We start from the raw sequence: 24,763 nt of genomic DNA, 5'->3' as shown, positions 1-24,763 counted from the left end.
CCGTTCTCAGAAATGATAAGTTCACAAAGGTACATGTATCACATTGGAACAACCGAAATAAAATGTTCAAACGTACCTATGTTCTGTATTTTAATCTGAAAAACCTACCTGTTACCAACTGTTCGTCTAAAATTGTGAGCCTTATGTTTAAGACTATTACAGCGCCATCTATCACAAAGCGACAAAAGTGGTCCAACTAAAACATTCGTATTTCTTTATGTACTACACGGATATGTAATAAAAATGGGGGTTCCTATTTTAAAAAAACGCAGTTGATATCCGTTTGACCTATGGCAGCGCCATCTAGTGGGCCAACCATAGCGCCATCTGGTTTCCCCCTTCAAGCTAGACAATTTTGTTCTTTGTAGTTTTTTCGTTTGACGTTTATTTCGTGAAATATTTGGCCCGGTCACGATCAATGGACCAACCTGTATATAAGGTAGACAGAACTGTTCTTGACCCCCGTATCCTCTCAATCTGTAGCTGCCGATTCAGTCGACTTAAAAAAAAAATCTTATTAAAAACTTTACTAAGCGCGAGCTGCAAGCTGATTGGTCGATAGATGGATAAAGTTATTAATTTCGTCAGTCTGCGTGGACGTCTATCGTGATCTACCGACAACGCCTGAGAACATGCGTCAGCGCATTGTCAGTGCATGTGCGAACATTACGGAAGGCGAACTACTCGCTGTTGAGAGGAATGTCGTCACACGTATTGCCAAATGCATTGAGGTTGACGGACATCATTTTGAGCATTTATTGCATTAACGTGGTATTTACAGGTAATCACGCTGTAACAGCATGCGTTCTCAGAAATGATAAGTTCACAAAGGTACATGTATCACATTAGAACAACCGAAATAAAATGTTCAAAGTCTAGTGCCGCCCACTCCGTGCTCGAAAAGCACACACCACGATATCTGACCTCGAATATTCTTGTCATTAGGAAGGAAGACTAGAGTTTAACGTCCCGTCCACAGCGAGACCATTGGAGACGGAGCACAAGCTATGATTACGAAAGGTTTGGAAGGTAGTCGGCTTTGCTCAAAAAGGGCTCAAATGGCTCTGAGCACTATGGGACTTAACTACTGAGGTTATCAGTCCCCTAGAACTTAGAACTACTTAAACCTAACTAACCTAATGACATCACACACATCCATGCCCGAGACAGGATTCGAACCTGCGGCTGTAGCGGTCGCGCGGTTCCAGATGTTGCGTCTAGAACCGCTCGGCCACCCCGGCCGGCAGTCGGCTTTGCTCTTTTCGATGGAACCATCCCCACATTTACCTGGAATGATTTAGCGAAATCATGGATCGCCGGACAGGCATTTGAACCGTCATTCTTTCCAATTTATTCTATGACAGAGAAAGGTTTCCTGAGCACACTGGCAATCTTTGGGTTCTCTATTTATACAATTACGGCCTCTACAAATTTTCGAAGGAAATTGTTCTTTGTCCTTCTGAACTTGCCACCTCTAACCTTCGGAACTATAAAATATTACAGTTGTCTTGAAACTCGGTACAGCTCTCTGCAATTACGGGTGGAAAATGTCACTGACATTTCTAATTGCTAACTAGTCTGTAAGGGATGGAAGGGATGTACTATGTTTTTACTAATTCCTGCCAAATTTTATGTTTTTAGGAAACAGTCGATAAATGATACAAATATTACAACAAGGGCATCAGAGAGATGGTATTATAACAAAATAAAATTACTATCAAATGTTTCGGTTGGTAGCTATCATATCTCACGAGCATTAAGAAAAGCATCGATTTTTACGGGAAGTATTACATAATCAGTATTAATCTCAGGGTCTATTGTTTTTATACATACCGGAACCATTTAAGCTACAATTTACAGTATGTTAATTACAATGATTCTTAATTATGTTGTTGCGCAATCTCTAAAGGAACTTGCGCTGTGGTCTAGCAGCGGTCAAGGGGTGACGGGTGTGGGTAGGGGTATGACGATGCCTTATGCTGTCTTGCACAGGTAGTAAGCGGAACAACGTATTCCTTTTCCCACAGAGTTCATAACACAAACAGAGGAGTAACTCATCATTTAGAAAGAATGTATTGGTTGTACAAAAGCAAGCAATAAGAATAAATAATACGTGATGTTTACAGACAGTCGTCATGTAGCTCCCTCTTCAAGGAGTTATGCGTTTTAATGGCACTATAACACTACATACACTGAAGTGCCAAAGAAACTGGTATAGCCTTGCGTACTCAAATACACAGATAAGTAAACAGGCAGAATACGGTACTGCGGTCGGCAACGCCTAGATAAGACAACACTTAGTTAGATTGGTTACTGCTGCTACAATGGCAGGTTATCGAAATTTAAATGATTTTGAACGTGGTGTTACAGTCGGTGCACGACCGATGGAAGCATCTCCGAGGAAGCGATGAAGTGGGGATTTTCCCGTACGACCATTTCACGAGTGTACCTTGAATATCAGGAATCCGGTAAAACATCATATCTCCAACATCGTTGATGTCGTAAAAAGATCCTGCATGAATGGGACCAACGATGACTAAAGAGAATCGTTCAACGTGACAGAAATGCAACCCTTCCGCAAACTGCGGCAAATTTCAATGCTGGGCCATCAACTAGGGCCAGCATGTCGGAGCTGAAGGCCCACGCGTGTACTCTTGATGACTGCACGACACAAAACTTCACACCTCCCCTGGGCACTTCAGCACCGACATTACAGGGCTATTACAAATGATTGAAGCGATTTCATAAATTCACTGGAGCTCCGTTCATTGACATATGGTCACGACATACTACAGATACGTAGAAAAGCTCTTAAAGTTTTGTTCGGCTGAAGCCGGACTTCAGGTTTCTGCCGCAGAGCGCTCGAGAGCGCAGTGAGACAAAATGGCGACAGGAGCCGAGAAAGCGTATGTCGTGCTTGAAATGCACTCACATCAGTCAGTCATAACAGTGCAACGACACTTCAGGACGAAGTTCAACAAAGATCCACCAACTGCTAACTCCATTCGGCGATGGTATGCGCAGTTTAAAGCTTCTGGATGCCTCTGTAAGGGGAAATCAACGGGTCGGCCTGCAGTGAGCGAAGAAACGGTTGAACGCGTGCGGGCAAGTTTCACGCGTAGCCCGCGGAAGTCGACGAATAAAGCAAGCAGGGAGCTAAACGTACCACAGCCGACGGTTTGGAAAATCTTACGGAAAAGGCTAAAGCAGAAGCCTTACAGTTTACAATTGCTACAAGCCCTGACACCCGATGACAAAATCAAACGCTTTGAATTTTCGGCGCGGTTGCAACAGCTCATGGAAGAGGATGCGTTCAGCGTGAAACTTGTTTTCAGTGATGAAGCAACATTTTTTCTTGATGGTGAAGTGAACAGACACAATGTGCGAATCTGGGCGGTAGAGAATCCTCACGCATTCGTGCAGCAAATTCGCAATTCACCAAAAGTTTACGTGTTTTGTGCAATCTCACTGTTTAAAGTTTACGGCCCCTTTTTCTTCTGCGAAAAAAACGTTACAGGACACGTGTATCTGGACATGCTGGAAAACTGGCTCATGCCACAACTGGAGACCGACAGCGCCGACTTCATCTTTCAACAGCATGGTGCTCCACCGCACTTCCATCATGATGTTCGGCATTTCTTAAACAGGAGATTGGAAAACCGATGGATCGGTCATGGTGGAGATCATGATCAGCAATTCATGTCATCGCCTCCACGCTTTCCCAACTTAACCCCATGCGATTTCTTTCTGTGGGGTTATGTGAAAGATTCAGTGTTTAAACCTCCTCTACCAAGAAACGTGCCAGAACTGCGAGCTCGGATCAACGATGCTTTCGAACTCATTGATGGGGACATGCTGCGCCGAGTGTGGGAGGAACTTGATTATCGGCTTGATGTCTGCCGAATCTCTAAAGGGGCACATATCGAACGTTTGTGAATGCCTAAAAAAACTTTTTGAGTTTTTGTATGTGTGTGCAAAGCATCGTGAAAATATCTCAAATAATAAATTTAATGTAGAGCTGTGAAATCGCTTCAATCATTTGTAATAACCCTGTATATTGTTGAGGACTGGAAACATGTTGCCTGGTCGGACGAGTGTCGTTTCAAATTGTATCGAGAGGAAGGATGTGTGTGGGTATGGAGACAACCTCATGAATCCAGGAACCCCGCACGTCAGCAGGCAACTGTTCAAGCTGGTGGAGACTCTGTAATGGTGCGGGGCGTGTGCAGATGGAGTGATATGGGACCCATGATACGTCTAGATACACTGTATGGTGATACGTACAAGATCATCCCGTCTGATCACCTGCATCCATTCACGTCCACTGTACATTCCGACGCAATTGCGGTATTCCTCCAGGAGAATGCGACACCCCAAACGTCCAGAATTGCTGCAGAGTGGCTCCAGGAACACTCTTGTGAGTTTAAACACTTGCGCTGGCCACCAAATTCCCCAGACATAAACATGATTGAGCATATTTGGAATGCCTTTCAACGTCCTGTTCAGAAGAGATCTCCACCCCCTCGTACTCTTACGGATTCTTGGACAGTCCTGCAGGATTCGTGGTGTCATTTCTTTCTAGCACTACTTCAGACATTAGTCGATTCCATGCTACGTCGTGTTACGGCACTTCTGTGTGATCGCGAGGGCCCTACACGATATCAGGCAGGGGTACCTGTTTCTTTGGCTCTTCAGTGTATATTCGCTAATGAAATTCGTAATATATAATCCATCACAGTTTGAAAAGGAAAGTGATGTCCATACGGACAACATTAGAGCAGAAATTGACCTTTACTACCCGTTACTGAGCTGGAAGTTGCTCAGAAAGGAGTTCAGTGTGCAGTAACAGAAGTTTTTAATCATTTGTAAAATAAAATGTGTGACAGGTGGGAAAGCAAGTTTTAAATATGAACTAAAGTCATTTCTTCTGGACATCTCCTTCTTTTTCAAAATGAATTTGTATTCAACGCTGGAAACCTTTAAATAAATTAGTTTTTATGCATAATAGCTTGAATAGGACTAAAAATAATGTGTTCATTATTGTTAACACAAATCCTGTAAACGGACGAGTTCCGCATCATTTCGATAAAAGAATCGTTATAATGATTCAAGTGATCTGTGCAACATGTAGCTAAATAACCAAGTATCTAGGTTATTTACAACTTTTACGGAAACAAGACTGCACTTGTAAGAGTCCACGGACATGAATGGGGAGCAGTGGTTGAGAAGGGAGTGAGACGGGCTTGTAGTCTATCCTCATCGTTGTTCAATTTGCACATTGAGCCAGCAAAAGGAAACAAAAAAAGATTTTGAATAGAAATTAAAGTTCAGTGGGAGAAAATAAAAACATTTAGGTTTGCTGTGACATTATAATTCCGTCATAGACCGCAAAGTACTTGGAAGATGAGCTGAGAAAAATAACATCAGGTTATCAGAATGGATTCGAATTAAATCAGGCAATACTCAGGGAATGAAACTAATAAACGAGGCACGTAAATGTGGTAGACGAGGTTTGCTTCTGGGCAGCAAAATAACTGATGTTGGTTGAAGTAGAGAAGATATGAAATACAGCTTGGCAATAGAAAGAAAAACTTGCCTAAAAAAGAGGAATTTGTAAACATCGAATATAAATTGTACTTTTAGAAATTCTTTTCTGAAGGTATTTTTCTGTATTGTAGCCTTGTTCGGAAGTGAAATGTGGACAATTAGCAGTTGAAAACAGAAGAGAATTGAAGCTTTTCCGATGTGATGGTGCTGATAAAGATGAAGATTGGACGGGTAATCGAATAACTGATTAAGAGGCACTGAAACGAACGAGGGAAAACTGAAATTAACGATACTTCTAGAGAACATATTCCCTGAGGCATCACGGGATCCTTAATTGGCTAATGACGGGAATGGTACAGGGCAAGAGCTGCAGATAGAGAGGAAGCCTCGAATACTGTAAGAAAATTGAAACGAATGTCGGTTCCTGTGATTTGCACGGAAGAGCCTAACGTGGAGAGTCCTTGCACCGAGGTCATAACAAAAAGAAAAAATTAAATTATCTTCATTGTGCATTATTACTGCTGGTATTTTCAGTCTGTGTTGATTTTAAACCAATACGCCAACCGACCGAACGTAAAGTGTTGACTCAAACTTGTTTATTTTTTCACTCATGTAATTACTGGTCTCGTGTTTATCAGTGGAGCGTATGTTTTCAGTTCCTTTTCTTTCCAGGAATATGTTGGTGAAGAGGAAGACTTCGTTGAGGTAAAGACAACCTGCTCTATCACTGTTCGAGATGCAGACGGGGATGTCGACAAGACAGCTATGACCGTCCTTGAGAATGGAGAGGTAATTTTACACCATAAAGCATAATTATATTCTTAGACGTTTGTTATCATCTCATAAACAGATCGACACCGACGCATAGCATGCCGATAGCCTCAAAATTTGACGTTGTAGAATTTTACTCTTGGAACTTTCAGCCCGTTACCTATAAGGCTAGGAGCAAAATTGTTGCGAGTTGATCATTTCTCCCTGTTTGTGCAATTCCCTTTTCATGCTATCCCTGCCGGCCGCGGTGGTCTAGCGGTTCTAGGCGCTCAGTCCGGAACCGCGCGACTGCTACGGTCGCAGGTTCGAATCCTGCCTCCGGCATGGATGTGTGTGATGTCCTTAGGTTAGTTAGATTTAAGTAGTTCTAAGTTCTAGGGGATTGATGACCACAGATGTTAAGTCCCATAGTGCTCAGAGCCATTTGAACCAGTTTTCATGCTATCCCTGTTTCCATATGTTACTGTAAAGTGAAATGTAAATGAAGTGAGACTATGTTACTGGCAAGAGATCTAAAACAGTTTTAAATAACGCAAAATTTATTGCGACACGCAAGCATTGCGCCAGCGATTGTAGGAGTATAGCAGTATAACAACTAATCGTGACTAGCTGCGCTATGTGCTCTATGGAAAATGGAGATAGATTATTATTCCTTGTCTTCAATGTGTAGAAGAGATTGGAAGCGATATACAATATATATATATATATATATATATATATATATATATATATATATATATATATAATTTTTTTATGGAAGTAACGAATAGACCTGAAATCATTTAGTCCACGATAGTCATCGATTGTTGCAGCGACGATTATGCATAAAGAATTTTCTCGAATAACGAAGGACGACATGGTCCTGTGAACAAATCTAGTAATTATTCTTGTACCACTTGTCAGGGAAGAATTATATGTTTTTAAACAGAATACATTTGAGGTTGAGATGAAGTCGTCGCAATGTCGTACTGAATGTGCGAATTCAGTGTAAGGTAATATTTACCTAAACAGGTATTGACCGTAATCCAAGTTCGTACTGCATGAACACTTTCCCACGATTTATAAAAACATCGAATGCAGTACGTTCGAGTAAGTTAACGAAGAAGTGTGAAACTTTCCTTATACAGGATGTAACGGCTATTAAGTGCAGATATTTTTATAACTTATGTGGTACCTTAATATGTACATACATCAGTGTGTTGGTTGTTTTTTTTCTCTGTATCGAACAGTCTTCCCGCAAACATGAAACATAATTTACTGCATGGTCGTAGTTGCCTGTCAGTATAGACTAATCATTTCGCGTCCACGTGTCCACACTTCAACACTGATTTGCTGCGCAGGGGAAAATAAGCACTGACCGCTTGTTCATGCCACATGTTCATGGAGGTACTGCCCAGTTTAAAATCATACAACTTGTAACACCTGCAATTATTAGTCTGCAAACGATATAAATACTGATGTAATCTTGCACTGTACAACGTCCTCAATTACAAACAGGAAAATTGCGCTTGTGTCTGTTACACCCTGGATAAGGTACATTTCGCGCATATTCTTTGACTTATTCGATCCTTTAACTTTCACATATAGCATTTGACATTTTTATAAGTCGTGGAGATGTTCTGGATGTTTAGTTAGTATGAATCCGCACTACAGCCAAAGCCCGCTTTGGTAAATACACTACTGCCCATTAAAATTAATACACCAAGAAGAAATGCAGATGATAAGCGGGTATTCATTGGACAAATATGTTATACTAGAACAGACAAGTGATTACATTTTCGCGCAATTCGGGTGCATAGATCCTCAGAAATCAGTACCCAGAACAACCACCTCTGGCCGTAATAACGGCCTTGATAAGCCTGGGCATTGACTCAAACAGAGCTTGGATGGCGTGTACAGGTACAGCTCCCCATGCAGCTTCAACACTTTCCCACAATTCATCAAGAGTAGTGACTGGTGTATTGTGACGAGCCAGTTGCTCGGCCACCATTGACCAGACATTTTCAGTTGGTGAGAGATCTGGAGAGTGTGCTGGCCAGGGCAGCAGTCGAACATTTTCTGTATCCAGAAAGGCCCTACAGGACCTACAATATGCGGTCGTGCATTATCCTGCTGAAATGTAGGGTTTCGCAGGGATCGAATTAAGGGTAGAGACACGGGTCGTAACACATCTGAAATGTAACGTCAATTGTTCAAAGTGCCGTCAATTCGAACAAGAGGTGACCGAGACGTGTAACCAATGGCACCCCATACCATAACGCCGGTTGATACGCCAGTATGGCGATGACGAATACACGCTTCCAATGTGCGTTCACCACGATGTCGCCAAACACGGATGCGACCATCATGATGCTGTAAACAGAACCTGGATTCATCCGAAAAAATGACGTTTTGCCATTCGTGCACCCAGGTTCGCCGTTGAGTACACCATCGCAGGCGCTCCTGTCTGTGATGCAGCGTCAAGGGTAACCGCAGCCATGGTCTCCGACCTGACAGTCCATGCTGCTGCAAACGTCGTCGAACTGTTCGTGCAGACGGTTGCTGTCTTTCAAATGTCCCCACGTGTTGACTCAGGGATCGAGACGCGGCTGCACGATCCGTTACAACCATGCAGATAAGATGCCTGTCATCTCAACTGCTAGTGATACGAGACCGTTGGGATCCAGCACGGCGTTCCGTATTACCCTGCTAAACCCACCGATTCCATATTCTGCTAACAGCAATTGGATCTCGACCAACACGAGAACCAATATCGCGATACGATAAACCGCAATCGCGATAGGCAGCAGCTCGACCTTTATCAAAGTCGGAAACGTGATGGTACGCATTTCTCCCCCTTACACGAGGCATCACAACAACGTTTCACCAGGCAACGCCGGTCAACTGCTGTTTGTGTATGAGAAATCGGTTGGAAACTTTCCTTATGTCAGCACGTTGTAGGTGTCGTCACCGGCGCCAACCTTGTGTGAATGCTCTGAAAAGCTAATCATTTGCATCTTCTTCCTGTCGGTTAAATTTCGCGTCTGTAGTACGTCATCTTCGTGGTGTAGCAGTTTCAATGGGCAGTAGTGTATTCCTTTAACCTGACTTCCCATACTAACTACAACACTACGAGAGCTGTGCTCTCAACCTCCATGTCGTGAGCCGTTCTGGCACACAGTTGTACTCCCCTCCCCTTATAATGACAAAAGAGTGTATGCTTCTTGTAGGTTCTCGCAATAATGCACAGAGTGCTGCAGATTCAACGAAGAACAAGTATACTGAAGCGGCCTAAGCTTACGTGTTGGTAACTTACTGGTGTCATTGCTAATGGAAAACATTATTTCATTGCGAAAATAAAGTCTAAAACTAGGCTTAGGTCTTCAAAGCTCAGTATCTTAAGTGTGCAATAAAATTAATATTAATAGTGAATAAATATTAATTTTATTGCATAATTAATATTAATAGTGAATAAATCCCCCCCATGAACCATGGACGTTGCCATTGGTGAGGAAACTTGCGTGCCTCAGCGATAGAGGTAGCCGTACCGTAGGTGCAACCACAACTGAAGGGTATCTAATGAGAGGCCAGACAAACGTGTGGTTCCTGAAGAGGGGAAGCAGCCTTTTCAGTAGTTGCAGGGGCAACAGTCTGGATGATTGACTGATCTGGCCTTGTAACACTAACCAAAACGGCCTTGGTGTGCTGGTACTGCGAACGGCTGGAAGTGTACGGTTAAATTATGATGGCGTCCTCTTGGGTAAAATATTCCGGAGGTAAAATAGTCCCCCATTCGGATCTCCGGCGGGGATTACTCAGGAGGACGCCGCTTTCAGGAGAAAGAAAACTGGCCTTCTGCGGATCGGAGCATGGAATGTCTGGTCCCTTAATCGGGCAGGTAGGTTAGAAAATTTAAAAAGGGAAATGGATAGGTTAAAGTTAGATATAGTGGGAATTAGTGAAGTTCGGTGGCAGGGGGAACAAGATTTTTGGTCAGTTGAATACAGGGTTATAAATACAAAATCAAATAGGGGTAACGCAGGAGTAGGATTAATAATGCATAAAAAAAATAGGAGGGCGGGTAAGCTACTACAAACAGCACAGTGAACACATTATTGTGGCCAAGATAGACACGAAGCCCACGCCTACCACAGTAGTACACGTTTATATGCCAACTAGCTCCGCAGATGACGAGGAGATTGATGAAGTGTATGATGAAGTAAAAGAAATTATTCACATAGTGAAGGGAGACGAAAATTTAATAGCCATGGGTGATTGGAATTCGACAGTAGGAAAAGGAAAAGAAGAAAAAGTAGTAGGTGAATATGGATTGGGGGTAAGGAACGAAAGAGGAAGCCCTCTGGTAGAATATTGCACAGAGCATAACTTAATCATAGCTAACACTTGGTTCAAGAATCATGAAAGAAGGCTGTATACATTGAAGAGGCCTGGAGACACAGGAAGGCTTCAGATAGATTATATAATGGTAAGCCAGAGATTTGGGAACCAGGCTTTCAATTGTATGACATTTCCAGGGACAGATGTGGACTCTGACCAGTCTATTGATTATACTTTAGATTAAAACTGAACAAATTGCCAAAAGGTGGGAATTTGAGGAGATGGGACTTGAATAAACTGACTGAACCTGAGGTTGTAGAGAGTTTCAGGAAGGACATTGGGGAAGACTCAAAATGGCTCTGAGCACTATGGGACTTAACTTCTGAGGTCATCAGTCCCCTAGAACTTAGAACTATTTAACCTAACTAACCTAAGGACATCACACGCACCCATGCCCGAGGCAGGGTTCGAACCTGCGACCGTAGCGGTCGCGCGGTTCCAGACTGTAGCGCCTAGAACCGCTCGGTCACCGCGGCCGGCAACATTGGGGAAGAATTGACAAGAACGGGAGAAGGAAATACAGCAGAAAAAGAATGGGTAGCTTTGAGAGATGAAATAGTGAAGGAAGTAGAGGATCAAACAGGTAAAAAGATAAGGGCTAGTAGAAATCCCAGAAGAAATATTGAATTTAATTGATGAAAAAAGTAAAAGAAGCAGGCACAAAGGAATAGAAACGTCTCGAAAATGAGATCGACAGGAAGTACAAAATGGCTAAGCAGGGGTGGCTAGAAGACAAGTGTAAGGATGTAGAGGCGTATATCACTAGGAGTAAGATAGATTCTGCTTAAAGGAAAATTAAAGAGACCTTTGGAGAACAGAGAACCAATTGTATGAATATCAAGAGATCAGATGGAAACCCAGTTCTAAGCAAAGAAGTGAAAGAAGAAAGGTGGAAGGGGTATACAGAGTATCTATACAAGAGCGATGTACTTTAGGGCAGTATTATAGAAATGGAAGAAGACGTAGATAGAGATGAAATGAGATATATGATACGGCGTGAAGAGTTTGACACAGCACTAAAAGACCTAAGTCGAAACAAAGCCCCGGGAATATACAACATTCCATTAGAACTACTGATAGCCTTGGGAGAGCCAGCCCTCACAAAACTCTACTATCTGGTGCGTAGGATGAATGAGACAGGCGAAATACCCTCATACTTCAAGAAGAATAAAGTAATTCCAATCCCAATGAAAGCAGGTGTTGACAGATGTGAAAATTACCGAACTATCAGTTTAATAAGTCACAGCTGCTAAATACTAACGCGAATTCTTCACAGACGAATGGAAAAACTGGTAGAAGCCGACCTCGTGGAAGATCAGTTTGGATACCGTAGAAATGTTGAACATGTGAGGCAATACTGATCTTACGACTTATCTTATAAGCTAGATTAAGGAAAGGCAAACATAAGTTTCTAGCATTTGTAGACTTAGAGAAAGCTTTTGACAATGATGACTGGAATACTCTCTTTCAAATTCTAAAGGTGGCAGGGGTAAAATACAGGATGTGGTGGCATCGCCAGACACCACACTTGCTAGGTGGTAGCCTTTAAATCGGCCGCGGTCCGTTAGTATACGTCGGATCCGCGTGTCGCCACTGTCAGTGATTGCAGACCGAACGCCACCACACGGCAGGTCTAGAGAGACTTACTAACACTCGCCCCAGTTGTACAGCCGACTTTGCTAGCGAAGCTACACTGACCAATACGCTCTCATTTGCCGAGACGATAGTTAGCTTAGCCTTCAGCTACGTCATTTGCTACGACCTAGCAAGGCGCCATTACCAGTTGATATTCAGTGTAATAATGTCTAAACAAGAGCGATGTTCTCCAATTGTGGATTAAAGTTAAGTATTCCAAGAACTACGTTCTTTTCTTTATAGGATAATTACTTTACCTTGTTCCAGACCTCACACCAATCTACGTGAGCTTAACGCGTGCCTTTCGGCTACCTCCGAGTGGCTTGGCTGTCTTGCCACGCCACTACACAGGAAGCGAAAGGCTATTTACAATTTGTACAGAAACCAGATGGCAGTTATAAGAGTCGAGGGGCACGAAGGGGAAGCAGTGGTTGGGAAGGGAGTGAGACAGGGTTGTAGCCAGTCCCCGATGTTATTCAACCTGTATATTGAGCATGCAGTAAAGGAAGCAAAAGAAAAATTTGGAGTAGGAATTAAAATCCATGGAGAAGAAATAAAAACATCGAGGTATGCTTATGACATTGTAATTCTGTCAGAGACAGAAGAGGACCTGGAAAAGCAATTGAACGGAATCGAAATTGTCTTGAAACGAGGATATAAGATGAACATCAACAAAAGCAAAACGAGGAAAATGGAATGTAGTCGAATTAAATCTGATGTTGATGAGGGAATTAAATTAGGAAATGAGACGAAGTAGTAGATGAATTTTGCTATTTGGGGAGCAAAATAACTGATGATGGTCGAAGTAGAGAAAATATAAAATGTGGACTGGCAATGGCAAGGAAAGCGTTTCTGAAGAAGAGAAAATTGTTAACATCGAGTATAGATTTAAGTGTCAGGAAGTCTCTCCTGAAAGTATTTGTATGGAGTGTAGACATGCATGGAAATGAAACATGGACGATAAATAGTTTGGACAAGAAGAGTATAGAAACTTTCGAAATGTGGTGCTATAGAACAATGCTGAAAATTAGGTGGGTAGATCACATAACTAATGAGGAGGTACTGAACTGAATTGGGCAGAAGAGAAATTTGTGGCACGACTAGAAGAAGGGATAGGGTGGTCGGACATGTTCTGAGGCATCAAGGCATCACCCATTCAGTATTGCAGGGCAGCAAAGGGTAAAAACCGTAGAGGAAGACCAAGATTTGAACACACTAAGCAGATGCAGAAGGACTTACACTACTGTCTATTAAAATTGCTACACCACGAAGATGACCTGCTACAGACGCGAAATTTAACCGACAGGAAGAAGATGATGGGATATTCAAGTGATTAGCTTTTCAGAGCATTCACACAAGGTTGGCGCCGGTAGCGACACCTACAACGTGCTGACATGAGGAAAATTTCAAACCGATTTCGCATACACAAACAGCAGTCAACCGGAATTGCCTGGTGATACGTTGTTGTGATGCCTCGTGTGAGGAGGAGAAATGCATACCATCACGTTTCCGACGTTGGTAAAGGTCGGATTGTAGCCTATCGCGATTGCGGTTTATCGTATAGCGACATTGCTGCTCGCGTTGGTCGAGATCCAATGACTGTTGGCAGAATATGGAATCGGTGGGTTCAGGAGGGTAATACGGAACGCCGTGCTGGATCCCAATGGCTTCGTATCACTAACAGTCGAGATGGCAGGCATCTTATCCGCATGGCTGTAACGGATCGTGCAGCCACGTTTCGATCCCTGAGTCAACACATGGGGACATTTGCATGACTGCACGAATAGTTCGACAACGTTTGCAGCTGCATGGACTATCAGCTCGGAGACCATGGCTGCGGTTACCCTTGACGCTGCTTCACAAAAATGGCTCTGAGCAGTATGCGACTTAACTTCTGAGGTCATCAGTCGCCTATAACTTAGAACTAATTAAACCTAACTAACCTAAGGACATCACACACATCCATGCCCGAGGCAGGATTCGAACCTACGACCGTAGCGATCGCTCGGCTCCAGACTGTAGCGCCTAGAACCGCACGGCCACTCCGGCCGGCACGCTGCATCACAGACAGGAGCGCCTGCGATGGTGTACTCAACGACGAACCTGGGTGCACGAATGGCAAAACGTCATTTTTCCGGATGAATACAGGTTCTGTTTACAGCATCATGATGGTCGCATCCTTGTTTGGCGACATCGCGGTGAACGCACATTGGAAGCGTGTATTCGTCATCGCCATACTGGCGTATCAACCGGCGTGATGGTATGGGGTGCCATTGGTTACACGTCTCGGTCACCTCTTGTTCGCATTGGCGGCACTTTGAACAGTGAACCTTACATTTCAGATGTGTTACGATCCGTGTCTCTACCCTTCATTTGATCCCTGCAAAACCCTACATTTCAGCAGGATAATGCACGACCGCACGTTGCAGGTCCTATACGGGCTTTTCTGGATACATCATCTTTATGCCAGTGACTGTTACATGTTTTTATTGCACTATTGCAATTTCGGCCTTACGCCATTAAGTGCTGCTGAAAAATACAAAATAATTAAAAATACGAGGGCAGTTCAATAAGTAATGCAACACATTTTTTTCTCGGCCAATTTTGGTTGAAAAAACCGGAAAGTTCTTGTGGAATATTTTCAGACATTCCCGCTTCGTCTCGTATAGTTTCATTGACTTCCGACAGGTGGCAGCGCTGTACGGAGCTGTCAAAATGGCGTCTGTAACGGATGTGCGTTGCAAACAACGGGCAGTGATCGAGTTTCTTTTGGCGGAAAACCAGGGCATCTCAGATATTCATAGGCGCTTGCAGAATGTCTACGGTGATCTGGCAGTGGTCAAAAGCACGGTGAGTCGTTGGGCAAAGCGTGTGTCATCATCGCCGCAAGGTCATGCAAGACTGTCTGATCTCCTGCGTGCGGGCCGGCCGTGCACAGCTGTGACTCCTGCGATGGCGGAGCGTGCGAACACACTCGTTCGAGATGATCGACGGGTCACCATCAAAAACTCAGTGCTCAACTTGACATCTCTGTTGGTAGTGCTGTCACAATTGTTCACCAGTTGGGATATTCAAAGGTTTGTTCCCGCTGGGTCCCTCGTTGTCTAACCGAACACCATAAAGAGCAAAGGAGAACCATCTGTGCGGAATTTCTTGCTCGTCATGTGGCTGAGGGTGACAATTTCTTGTCAAAGATTGTTACAGGCGATGAAACATGGGTTCATCACTTCGAACCTGAAACAAAATGGCAATCAATGGAGTGGCGCCACACCCACTCCCCTACCAAGAAAAAGTTTAAAGCCATACCCTCAGCAGGTAAAGTCATGGTTACAGTCTTCTCGGACGCTGAAGGGGTTATTCTGTTCGATGACCTTCCCCATGGTCAAACGATCAACTCTGAAGTGTATTGTGCTACTCTTCAGAAGTTGAAGAAACGACTTCAGCGTGTTCGTAGGCACAAAAATCTGAACGAACTTCTCCTTCTTCATGACAACGCAAGACCTCACACAAGTCTTCGCACCCGAGAGGAGCTCACAAAACTTCAGTGGACTGTTCTTCCTCATGCACCCTACAGCCCCGATCTCGCACCGTCGGATTTCCATATGTTTGGCCCAATGAAGGATGCAATCCGTGGGAGGCACTACGCGGATGATGAAGAAGTTATTGATGCAGTACGACGTTGGCTCCGACATCGACCAGTGGAATGGTCCCGTGCAGGCAAACAGGCCCTCATTTCAAGGTGGCGTAAGGCCGTAGCATTGAATGGAGATTTCGTTGAAAAATAGTGTTGTGTAGCTAAAAGCTTGGGGAATAACCTGGTGTATTTCAATGCTGAATAAAACAACCCCTGTTTCAGAAAAAAAATGTGTTGCATTACTTATTGAACTGCCCTCGTATTTAAAAAATTATTTTACAGATTCATAATGTATCTCGACGTTATGCCGATTATTCAAAACATATTAACTATGTAGCCATGTTACTTCCATATTATGGTTTTAAGCCATGTCAACGTAATGGAAGCTGACACATTTGTATGTCGTTGTCAGTCCTGTTAAATACATTCGTATCGTTGTTACACAGTGCAAGCACAAGTATTCAGACATGTAAAACAACATAATATGTAAATGCACATGTTCACTAACCCATGACTAGTCACACATGCATTAGACCACAGCTGCAGACTACTGTTTGCATGCTACTAATAACGGTTTTGGCGCGTAAACGGATTACAGATATTGTTTTACTATGTGTGGAGCGCCATTACAACAGCCACTGGCGTAAAGATGATGTCCTTCAAAAAAATTTTTATGTCTGCGAATCCCAGCTACAACAAGTGTATTAATATAGAGTGATGAATTTTCGGGAATACGTTTGTCTAGGCAACATATTTCATTATCATTGCAAGATCAGAGATTAACGTAAGCGCGAGATAAGTCATTGCAAATGTGAAATGCCTGTACACTAAAAACCGGCTTTACAGCCAGAATTTTGAATGCAAGCATACAGTCGTACATGCTTGTGTTGTACAGGTGCAGGTTGTCAGTTTGTGGGATGGAGTATCATGCCTGCTGCACGCAGTCGGCTAACACAGGGTTTAATTCTGTTTATGGATGACGCTGGAGTTGTCGTGCGTTGATGTCTCATACGTGCTTGATTGGAGTCAAATCTGGTGATCGAGCAGGCCAAGGTAACATGTCAACACTCTGCAGAGCATGTTGGACTACAACAGCGGTATGTGGGCTAGTGTTATCCTGTTGGAAAACACCCGCTGGAATGCTGTTCATCAATGGCACCCCATCAGGTCGAATCACTGACGTACAAATTTACAGTCAGGGTGTCTAGTATAACCACGAGAGTGCTCCTGCTGCCACATGAAACCCCACCCCAGAACGTGACTCCTCATGTAGGTTCAGTGTATCTAGCACGCAGACAAGCTGGTTGCAGATTCTCGACTGACCTTGTAACTAACACACGGCCATCACTGGCACACAGGCAGAACCAGGTCTCATAGGAAAACACAACAGACCTTCACCCTGCCCTCCAATGAGCTCTCGCATGACACCACGACACTATGAAGTCGCCAACGGTGGTGAGTTTGGCTCAGTGGAATGTACTTTGCAAGGCTTCTGGCTCGAAGCTGTCCTTGAACTAACAGATTAGTAACAGTTTGTTGTGTCACTGTGGTGCCAATTGCTGCTCAGATTGCTGCTACAGATGCAGTGCGATGCGCCAGAGTCGTAGGACGAACACGAAGGTCTTCCCTCTAGGTAGCGACACGAGGCCGTCTGGATGTGACCACGGCTACCAGCGATCATGTACAGTGGCTACATTCCTGCCAAGTCCCTCTGCAATATAGCAGACGGAACATCCAGCTTCTGGTAGCTCCATTACACGACCTCGTTCAAACTCGGTAACGTGTTAGTAATGGCGTCTTTGCCACCTTAAATGCATTGTTGACTAACTTCAACTCACCACGTCCAGTATCAAAGGTAACTAACGCTCACGACCGGTGCAGCTTTATACGTAAAGCAAATCTGATTTACGTCCTCTTGGAGCCGCTACTAGCCCCAACTCTTATGCGACTGGCGCGAAATATGAATAGATATCATCTTGCAGACATAGAAACACGCAAACCAACTTTCGTTTATGTCACACAACTCCATCTTGGTACTGTGACTTTTTTCCCCATCAGTATATAATATAAATATTATTACAAATATACAGTGTGATTTTCATCGTTTAATATTTATAAAGGAAATAAAAAGCCTGACAGGCGAAGGAAAAAAGACAAAATAGACATTCAAAATCTGCATGGCATTGTGGGTAAGTGGGATTAAAATGAAAACACATTTTGAGATTAGACGGTGCTGGCTTCGAAAAAATGGAAGGTATACATTGACAAAGAAACTAATTCCAGGTTTGTAAAGCAGCATGCTTCAACAACTGTTAAAGATGGACTCTCCAGAGCAGACTGTTTACAAAAGACTCGTGCATACCATGTTTGAATATTCACCAAATACGACTAACAGGGATGCTAACCTAACCTTACAACAGACGTACCCCCCTCAACACCCTCCAGACCATAGTGCAACTCGCAGTAACATGGCGGTGTGTAACTTAACTATGTCGATACGAAAGGAACAGCATGATGCAATCGAGTTTCTAATCGCAGCAAACCGAGAATACATGGAGCACCATTTCCCTCAGCATGACAATGTCAGCCCACATACGAGCACTGCGGCATCTGCAACAGTTCAAATGGTACAAATGGCTCTGAGCACTATGGGACTCAACATCTGAGGTCATCAGTCCCCTGGAACTTAGAACTACTTAAACCTAACTAACCTAAGGACATCACACATATCCACGCCTTAGGCAGGATTCGAACCTGCGACCGTAGCGGTCTCGCGGTTCCAGACTGAAGCACCTAGAACCGCTCGGCCACACCTGCCGGCTTTTCAAAAGTTTGTGGAATCTTAAGGGACTTAATTGCTAAGGTCATCAGTCCCTAAGCTTACATACTATCCTAAGGACAAACACACACACCCATGCCCGAGGGAGGACTCGAAACTCTGCCGGGACCAGCTGCACAGTTCATGCCTACAGCGCCCTAGACCGCTCGGCAATTCCCGCGCGGCTCTGCAACAGTCCGACGCCTTGGGCGTACCTGATTTTCATCTGTTTCCAGAACTTAAGGAACCCCATCGAGGGCGTCACTTTTATAGTGATGTAGCGGTGCAACGTGAGGTGATGTGATGTTGTGATGTTGAATTAAACATTCTACAGTGACACAGTGACGGTATCGCCAAACAGGTCTCTCGTTCGGAGAAACGTGTTCGCCGCCACAGTAACTGTGTCGAGAAATAAATATTTAGAAATAAAGATGTATAAAGTTTATAAAATTTATTTCATTTAACAGTCTTTTTATGAGTTTCCAGATTAAAAATTCGGAAGCATTAGTTTTTAGCACGCCACTGTATACATTTTTGGAGAGGGGGGGGGGGGGGACTTTGGTGTTTAACAGCGTAGGAGGTTGCGGTTGTAAATATAGACCTGACGGATAATATCGATGGAGAAGGTGTTGAAACGGATGTTGGGAAGACATGTAGGGAGTGATAGTTGGGGACTGGGTAAGGCCATAATACGAAGTGGAAAAGGCAAAGAGAGGGAGGGGGAGAAAGAGGAAGGGAAAGATGAGGAGAGTAGAATGCTGCAGAGAAACAAAACTGAAAATTATGGGAGAAACATTAGGATCAGTGGACTCGAGTTTACGCATTGTGTCTGTTGTTTATCAGCCGATGACCATACAGCTACAGTAGTCCACTTTATTAAGTCCATGGTGTCGAGTTTCCGACTCAGCTTGTAGACAATGTGCCTGACTCAGCTTGTAGACAACGTGCCTGAAATCCGAAAAACAACAGTATCTACTTCTTCTATTCCTTATTTGGGTAGGTTTTAGTTTTATATTCTGCCGTTCTTTGAGAGGTAATGTAGTGAATGTACTGAGTCATGTTTAAATTTAACGACAGTCCATTTACTATAAGTGCAACTAAGAAGCCTCTCAGTGAGGTACTAATGGGAGAAGCTACACCGATAGAAATCGAATATATTTCAACAGTCTGCTTTTTCCGATCTCTGCCTACTTCAACTAGCAGACAAGAATATGTTTAATGGCCCCAAACGTCAATAAATGAGATACTCACTCACGCACACTACTTCATCAGTCGTTAACAATGCGTGCCGCTTCTTCCATAACGCTTTCTCACTACATACAATGTTGTGTGTGGGAGTCAAATGAAAACTTTAAAAGTGTGATTAAAAACTGATATTTCGTGCCATTGCTCAGTAGGTTGGCAGTACTATTACCAATGATGTTAGGAATGCTCTACAGGCGGCAGCATACTACAGACGAGCGAAAAGCGGCCACAACGTCAGATCAAAATGGCTGCCTCGCTTGAGATACGAACCAAGTAAGAACTGTGTTTTGCAATACGTTTTTCTGAGCAGTGCAAGTACGAAACACTTTGAAATCCATAAACGAAAGAGGTTCAGGATTTTGATGCATGTGTATCACTGCAGCAAGCGAATGAGCGGAGCAGAAAGTTAGGAAATGGCGGGATGTCTGTGACAAACACTCAGCGCTCACGTCGGCACACCGCACTGTGACACCAGTCTATTGCAGCAATTGAAGCTATTGTGATGGAAAATCGCCATGTAACGGTGTATGAAATAGCCGCAAATCTGAACATTAGTCATGACTCAGCACATCACATCATTCATGACGTGCTTAAGCTTCTCAAAGTGCCTGCAAAATGAGTGCCACGGCAGCTCACTCCAGAGCTAAAAGAGCGACGCTCAGGCGTCTGTTAAGAGCTTTTGTAGCTCTTTGAAGAAAAAGGTGATGACTTCTTCGAGACGAAACCTGTTTACACTACCAGAAACCCTAAACAAGGAGAGCAAGCGAGCAACGGCGCCATCCCTCGTCACCAAAATCCAAGAAGTTCTGGACGCAGAAATCTGCAGGGAAGGTTTTGCTGATTCTCTGTTTGGATTAATGAAGCGTCATCTTGGAACACTGCACAAATAGGGCAAACACCAACATCACAGAGTTATATTCCAGTATGTTAAAAAAATCAGTTTCCGCCTTCGGTAAGATCAAAGTGACGAGGATTGTGAGTGTAACTGTCATTTTGCAACATGACACTACTCGGCCTCATACTGCAACGCATGCAATAATCAATGACCTGTGCACTTCGATGCTCTGTCGCATCCTCCCTACTCACCAGACCTCATACCGAGTGATTACCACAGATCGGGACAACTCAGAGAGGCGACAGGAGGAAACGAATCTCGTTCTGATGAAGAAGTGCAGCAAGTGGTCTCAAGTGAGTGCGCACACGACCAAAACAATGCGCGCACGCTGAAGAACTGTGCTGAACGATAGGGAGACTATCCCGAAAAATGGTATGCTCCCACTTCAGTAAAATATTTTTTTAAAAATGTTTATGGTTTTCGCTTGAGTCCCACGCGTACAGTTGACTGTGACCAGAAATCAGTCAACTGGTCGCTACCGATTCAGATATTCCCATTACCCATCTCGTCGAGTGACTCCGTACAGAGCTTTCATAGGACCTCAAAGCATCTATTAACGTTTTCAAGCAAGTTAATAACCACTTCTTCAATAAAACGAATATTACTGTATTTTTCTAATATTTCAGAAAGAACTGTATTTTGATGACCCGCAACACAAAAATCTTAAATGAAAATTGTGTTTGCTTCAGTTGTGTGGTGGGGGCCCTCTTAATGATTTTTGGTTTGTTGGACTCTCAACGGCGTGGTTATTGTTGTGACTTAGCAAGACAGCCAAGTCACAACGAGAGGAAGCCGAAAGGCACGCGTTAAGCTCACGCAGATTGGCGTGAGGTCTGGAACAGTTAAAAGGAAATGAGAACTTAGAAAATGGACGCAGTTGCTGTAATACTTAACTTTAATCCACATTTGTAGAACCTCGCTCTTGATGATACATGCTTCACAATATTAATTATCAAAGATATGGCGCCTTGCTAGGTCGTAGCCAATGACTTAGCTGAAGGCTATGCTACCTATCGTCTCGGCAAATGAGAGCGTATTTGTCAGTGAACCATTGCTATGAACGTCGGCTGTACAACTGGGGCGAGTGCTAGTACGTCTCTCTAGACCTGCCGTGTGGTGGCGCTCGGTCTGCTATCACTGACAGTGGCGACACGCGGGTCCGCCATATACTAACGGACCGCGGCCGATTTAAAGGCTACCACCTAGCAAGTGTGGTGTCTGGCGGTGACACCACAGTTATCAGCGCCCATACAAATTCCCAAGCTTTGCACATTTCAGTTTCGCCAATTCCTCAAAGATGTGAGCAGAACACAAACATCCAGTTCCCTGGCTGAGAAAACCCCCGACCAGGCCGGGAGTCGAACTCCCGTATCCAGAGGCACCAACGCTAACCACTAGACGACGAGCTTCGGATGGAAGGGCTCTTGTATTGGGTGGCACAGGTAGACGTAATGATTTTGTATGGGGCTATTCGGCTGTTCAGTAGACAACTGATATGGATGAAGGCAGCATTAACCTCTCAAACCCCTCACCCACACGCCAAACTACCTGCACCGCTTGGTCAAACGCGTAGCATTAAGTTAGAACTGCGTTAAGACTGGTGAAAAATGAGTTCGACTTCACGAAACGTCAATTTTTTTCCATGCCACGTTTAATACAAGATTCTCATTCAAATGAGCAAAAAAAAAGGGGAAGGCTTTTTTTTTGAGGCATTAAAAAGACATGCAAAGGAATTGTTTGGGGATTATGACTCGTCATACTTTAGTCTTTATTTTTGATTTTTCAGTACAAAATAGAAAAAAAACACTATAGCGCCCGTGATTATGGTCTGAACAAGGTCATGCGGGTTTGAAGTGCTCGGACTGCGTGGCAGTGTAGTCCCTCAGGAGTTATCTAAAATCAAAAATGGATAATTTCAGTCGATACTTATACATAATCACAATAAACTAATCTTTAACAAATTTCATATATTACAGGTATAAGTTCCCAAGAAATGTGTTTACTTTTCGGGGGTCACAGCTAGAAGCTAACAGATTGAACCGCTTTTATTTCATGCTGCACGCAGTTTTGAAAAACCGTTTCTCGAGAAAAAAGCTGTTTATAGTTCAGGGAAAACTTTGGATGTACTACTAGTTCAATTTGCATAAAAATTACATGTTATTGTATATTTTTTATGTCGCTGAACACAAATCTGAAGTTAAGTTTTCAAAATTCAGAATGGCTAATCTAATATGGCGAACCAAAAATTATGTTTCGAACGATTTTGACCAAAATGTCGCCAGAAAAAGCGTTTTCGTTACTTAGGTTTAGTCTATAGCTCCAGGACCGTATTCAACCCGTCCTCTAGCTCGAATTGTTCCCGGAGAGCAATTCCCTCTTTCTTCGTGGCGAGAAAAACCGTTGTTCGTCAGATTTTTCCGCGGATTTGTTTACATGCATACTGCAGTATAATTTTGTGGACGCGCGTCACGCCACGGAAAGTTTTCTACCTGATCCAGCCGCCCGTCACTGAGAGCGCCTCACGACGGCCGTGACACTGCTTCGAACAATGGGCTGTAGAAACGTTTGTAACGCACGGATTAAAAAACCTTTTCGTCCCAACATTCTAGATACATATAATGCTCAAAAAATGCAATTAAAGAAACATCGAATTTTCTACCACTTTGAATGAGAACCTGTCCTTAATCCAAATCAGAACGTACTCGTACTTTGCGTGATCAAATCTATCCGGACACCCCCCTGTCAAGCGTAATTCACCACTAGACGTTACTAGAGGCGGACCCGCCGCTATAAAATGTGGCGGGGCTGACGAGTTGTCAGTAGAGAAGCAAAACGGTACAATAGGTCGCTCAGGAGAGCTCACCGTCTTCGATCGTGGACTAGTCGCTTGATCTCATCTGAGCAGTAAATCCGCGAGGGACATTTCGGCCCTTTTAAAGCTGCCCAAATCGCCCGTTGGTGATGTGATTATGCAACGGAAACGCGACAGGGTAACAACAGCTAAACCAAAACAAGCCGAACCTCATGTACTGACGGATAGGGAGCGTCGACCGTTGGAGAGTGGTTGTATAAAATCGCACGAAATCAGCGGAAGAAATCGCTAGTGAGTTGCAAAGTGCCACCAGGAAATCTAAGTAGCACAGTGACTGCGCGTAGAGAGTTAAAAGAATGTGGTACAATGTTTAGGCAACTCTACGTAAGCCACACGGTTCTGTCGTTAATGCCAAGTGACGCTTGAGACGGCCAACTGCGCAATAAGTAACTGAATCGAGTGATTTGGAGTGATGCAGGCCTATGGAATAGTTTGACGTTAGGAAATGCCTGGGGAATGTTACCTGCCATCAGGTGTAGTGCTAGTGCGAAGAGTGCAGTACCGAGGAGGTGGTTTTACGATATAGATTGGTTTTTCGTGGTTAGGGGTGGTTGCCTTAATGTGCACAAGAAAACGCTAAATGCGCAAGGATATGAACCTATTTTACAACGTTGTACACTAGTACAGTAGAAGAACAGTTTGGAGGCGATGACTGGTCGTGCCAGCATGACAGTTCACTCTATCATATAACATAAATCTGTGTCGCAATGGTCTGTAGACAATAACACACCTGAAATACACTCATGCTCATAAATTAAGGATAACTGCAGAATGCGGTGCCACACAACTTGGTACTACACAAAACTGGCGCTAATAGCTTAGACACATAGGGAACACACACGACACAGTCTACGGTATTGCTGATAAGTTGAGAAAACCGCCCCGAAACACGTGTGCTACAAAACTCCACTGTTTCCTGCGAATGTATCCCGACATCAATATGGGTTATTATCATCACGCACACATACA

General features: G+C 43.7%; 1 protein-coding gene across 1 annotated transcript in view; it reads left to right on the top strand.

The window, feature by feature from the left end:
- LOC124619549 (cadherin-23-like) overlaps positions 1 to 24,763 on the top strand; it is a 490,213-nt gene that overhangs the window by 82,857 nt on the left and 382,593 nt on the right. Inside the window, exon 5 of the mRNA XM_047146019.1 lies at positions 6,220 to 6,336. Coding sequence (XP_047001975.1) covers positions 6,220 to 6,336 — 117 coding nt within the window. The remainder of the gene's footprint in view (positions 1 to 6,219; positions 6,337 to 24,763) is intronic.

Source organism: Schistocerca americana, chromosome 6 (genome assembly GCF_021461395.2).
Source record: "Schistocerca americana isolate TAMUIC-IGC-003095 chromosome 6, iqSchAmer2.1, whole genome shotgun sequence".
Taxonomy (NCBI): Eukaryota; Metazoa; Arthropoda; class Insecta; order Orthoptera; family Acrididae; genus Schistocerca; species Schistocerca americana.
The sequence above is the reverse complement of the archived record's forward strand: the minus strand, read 5'-3'. Positions and strand labels throughout refer to the sequence as shown.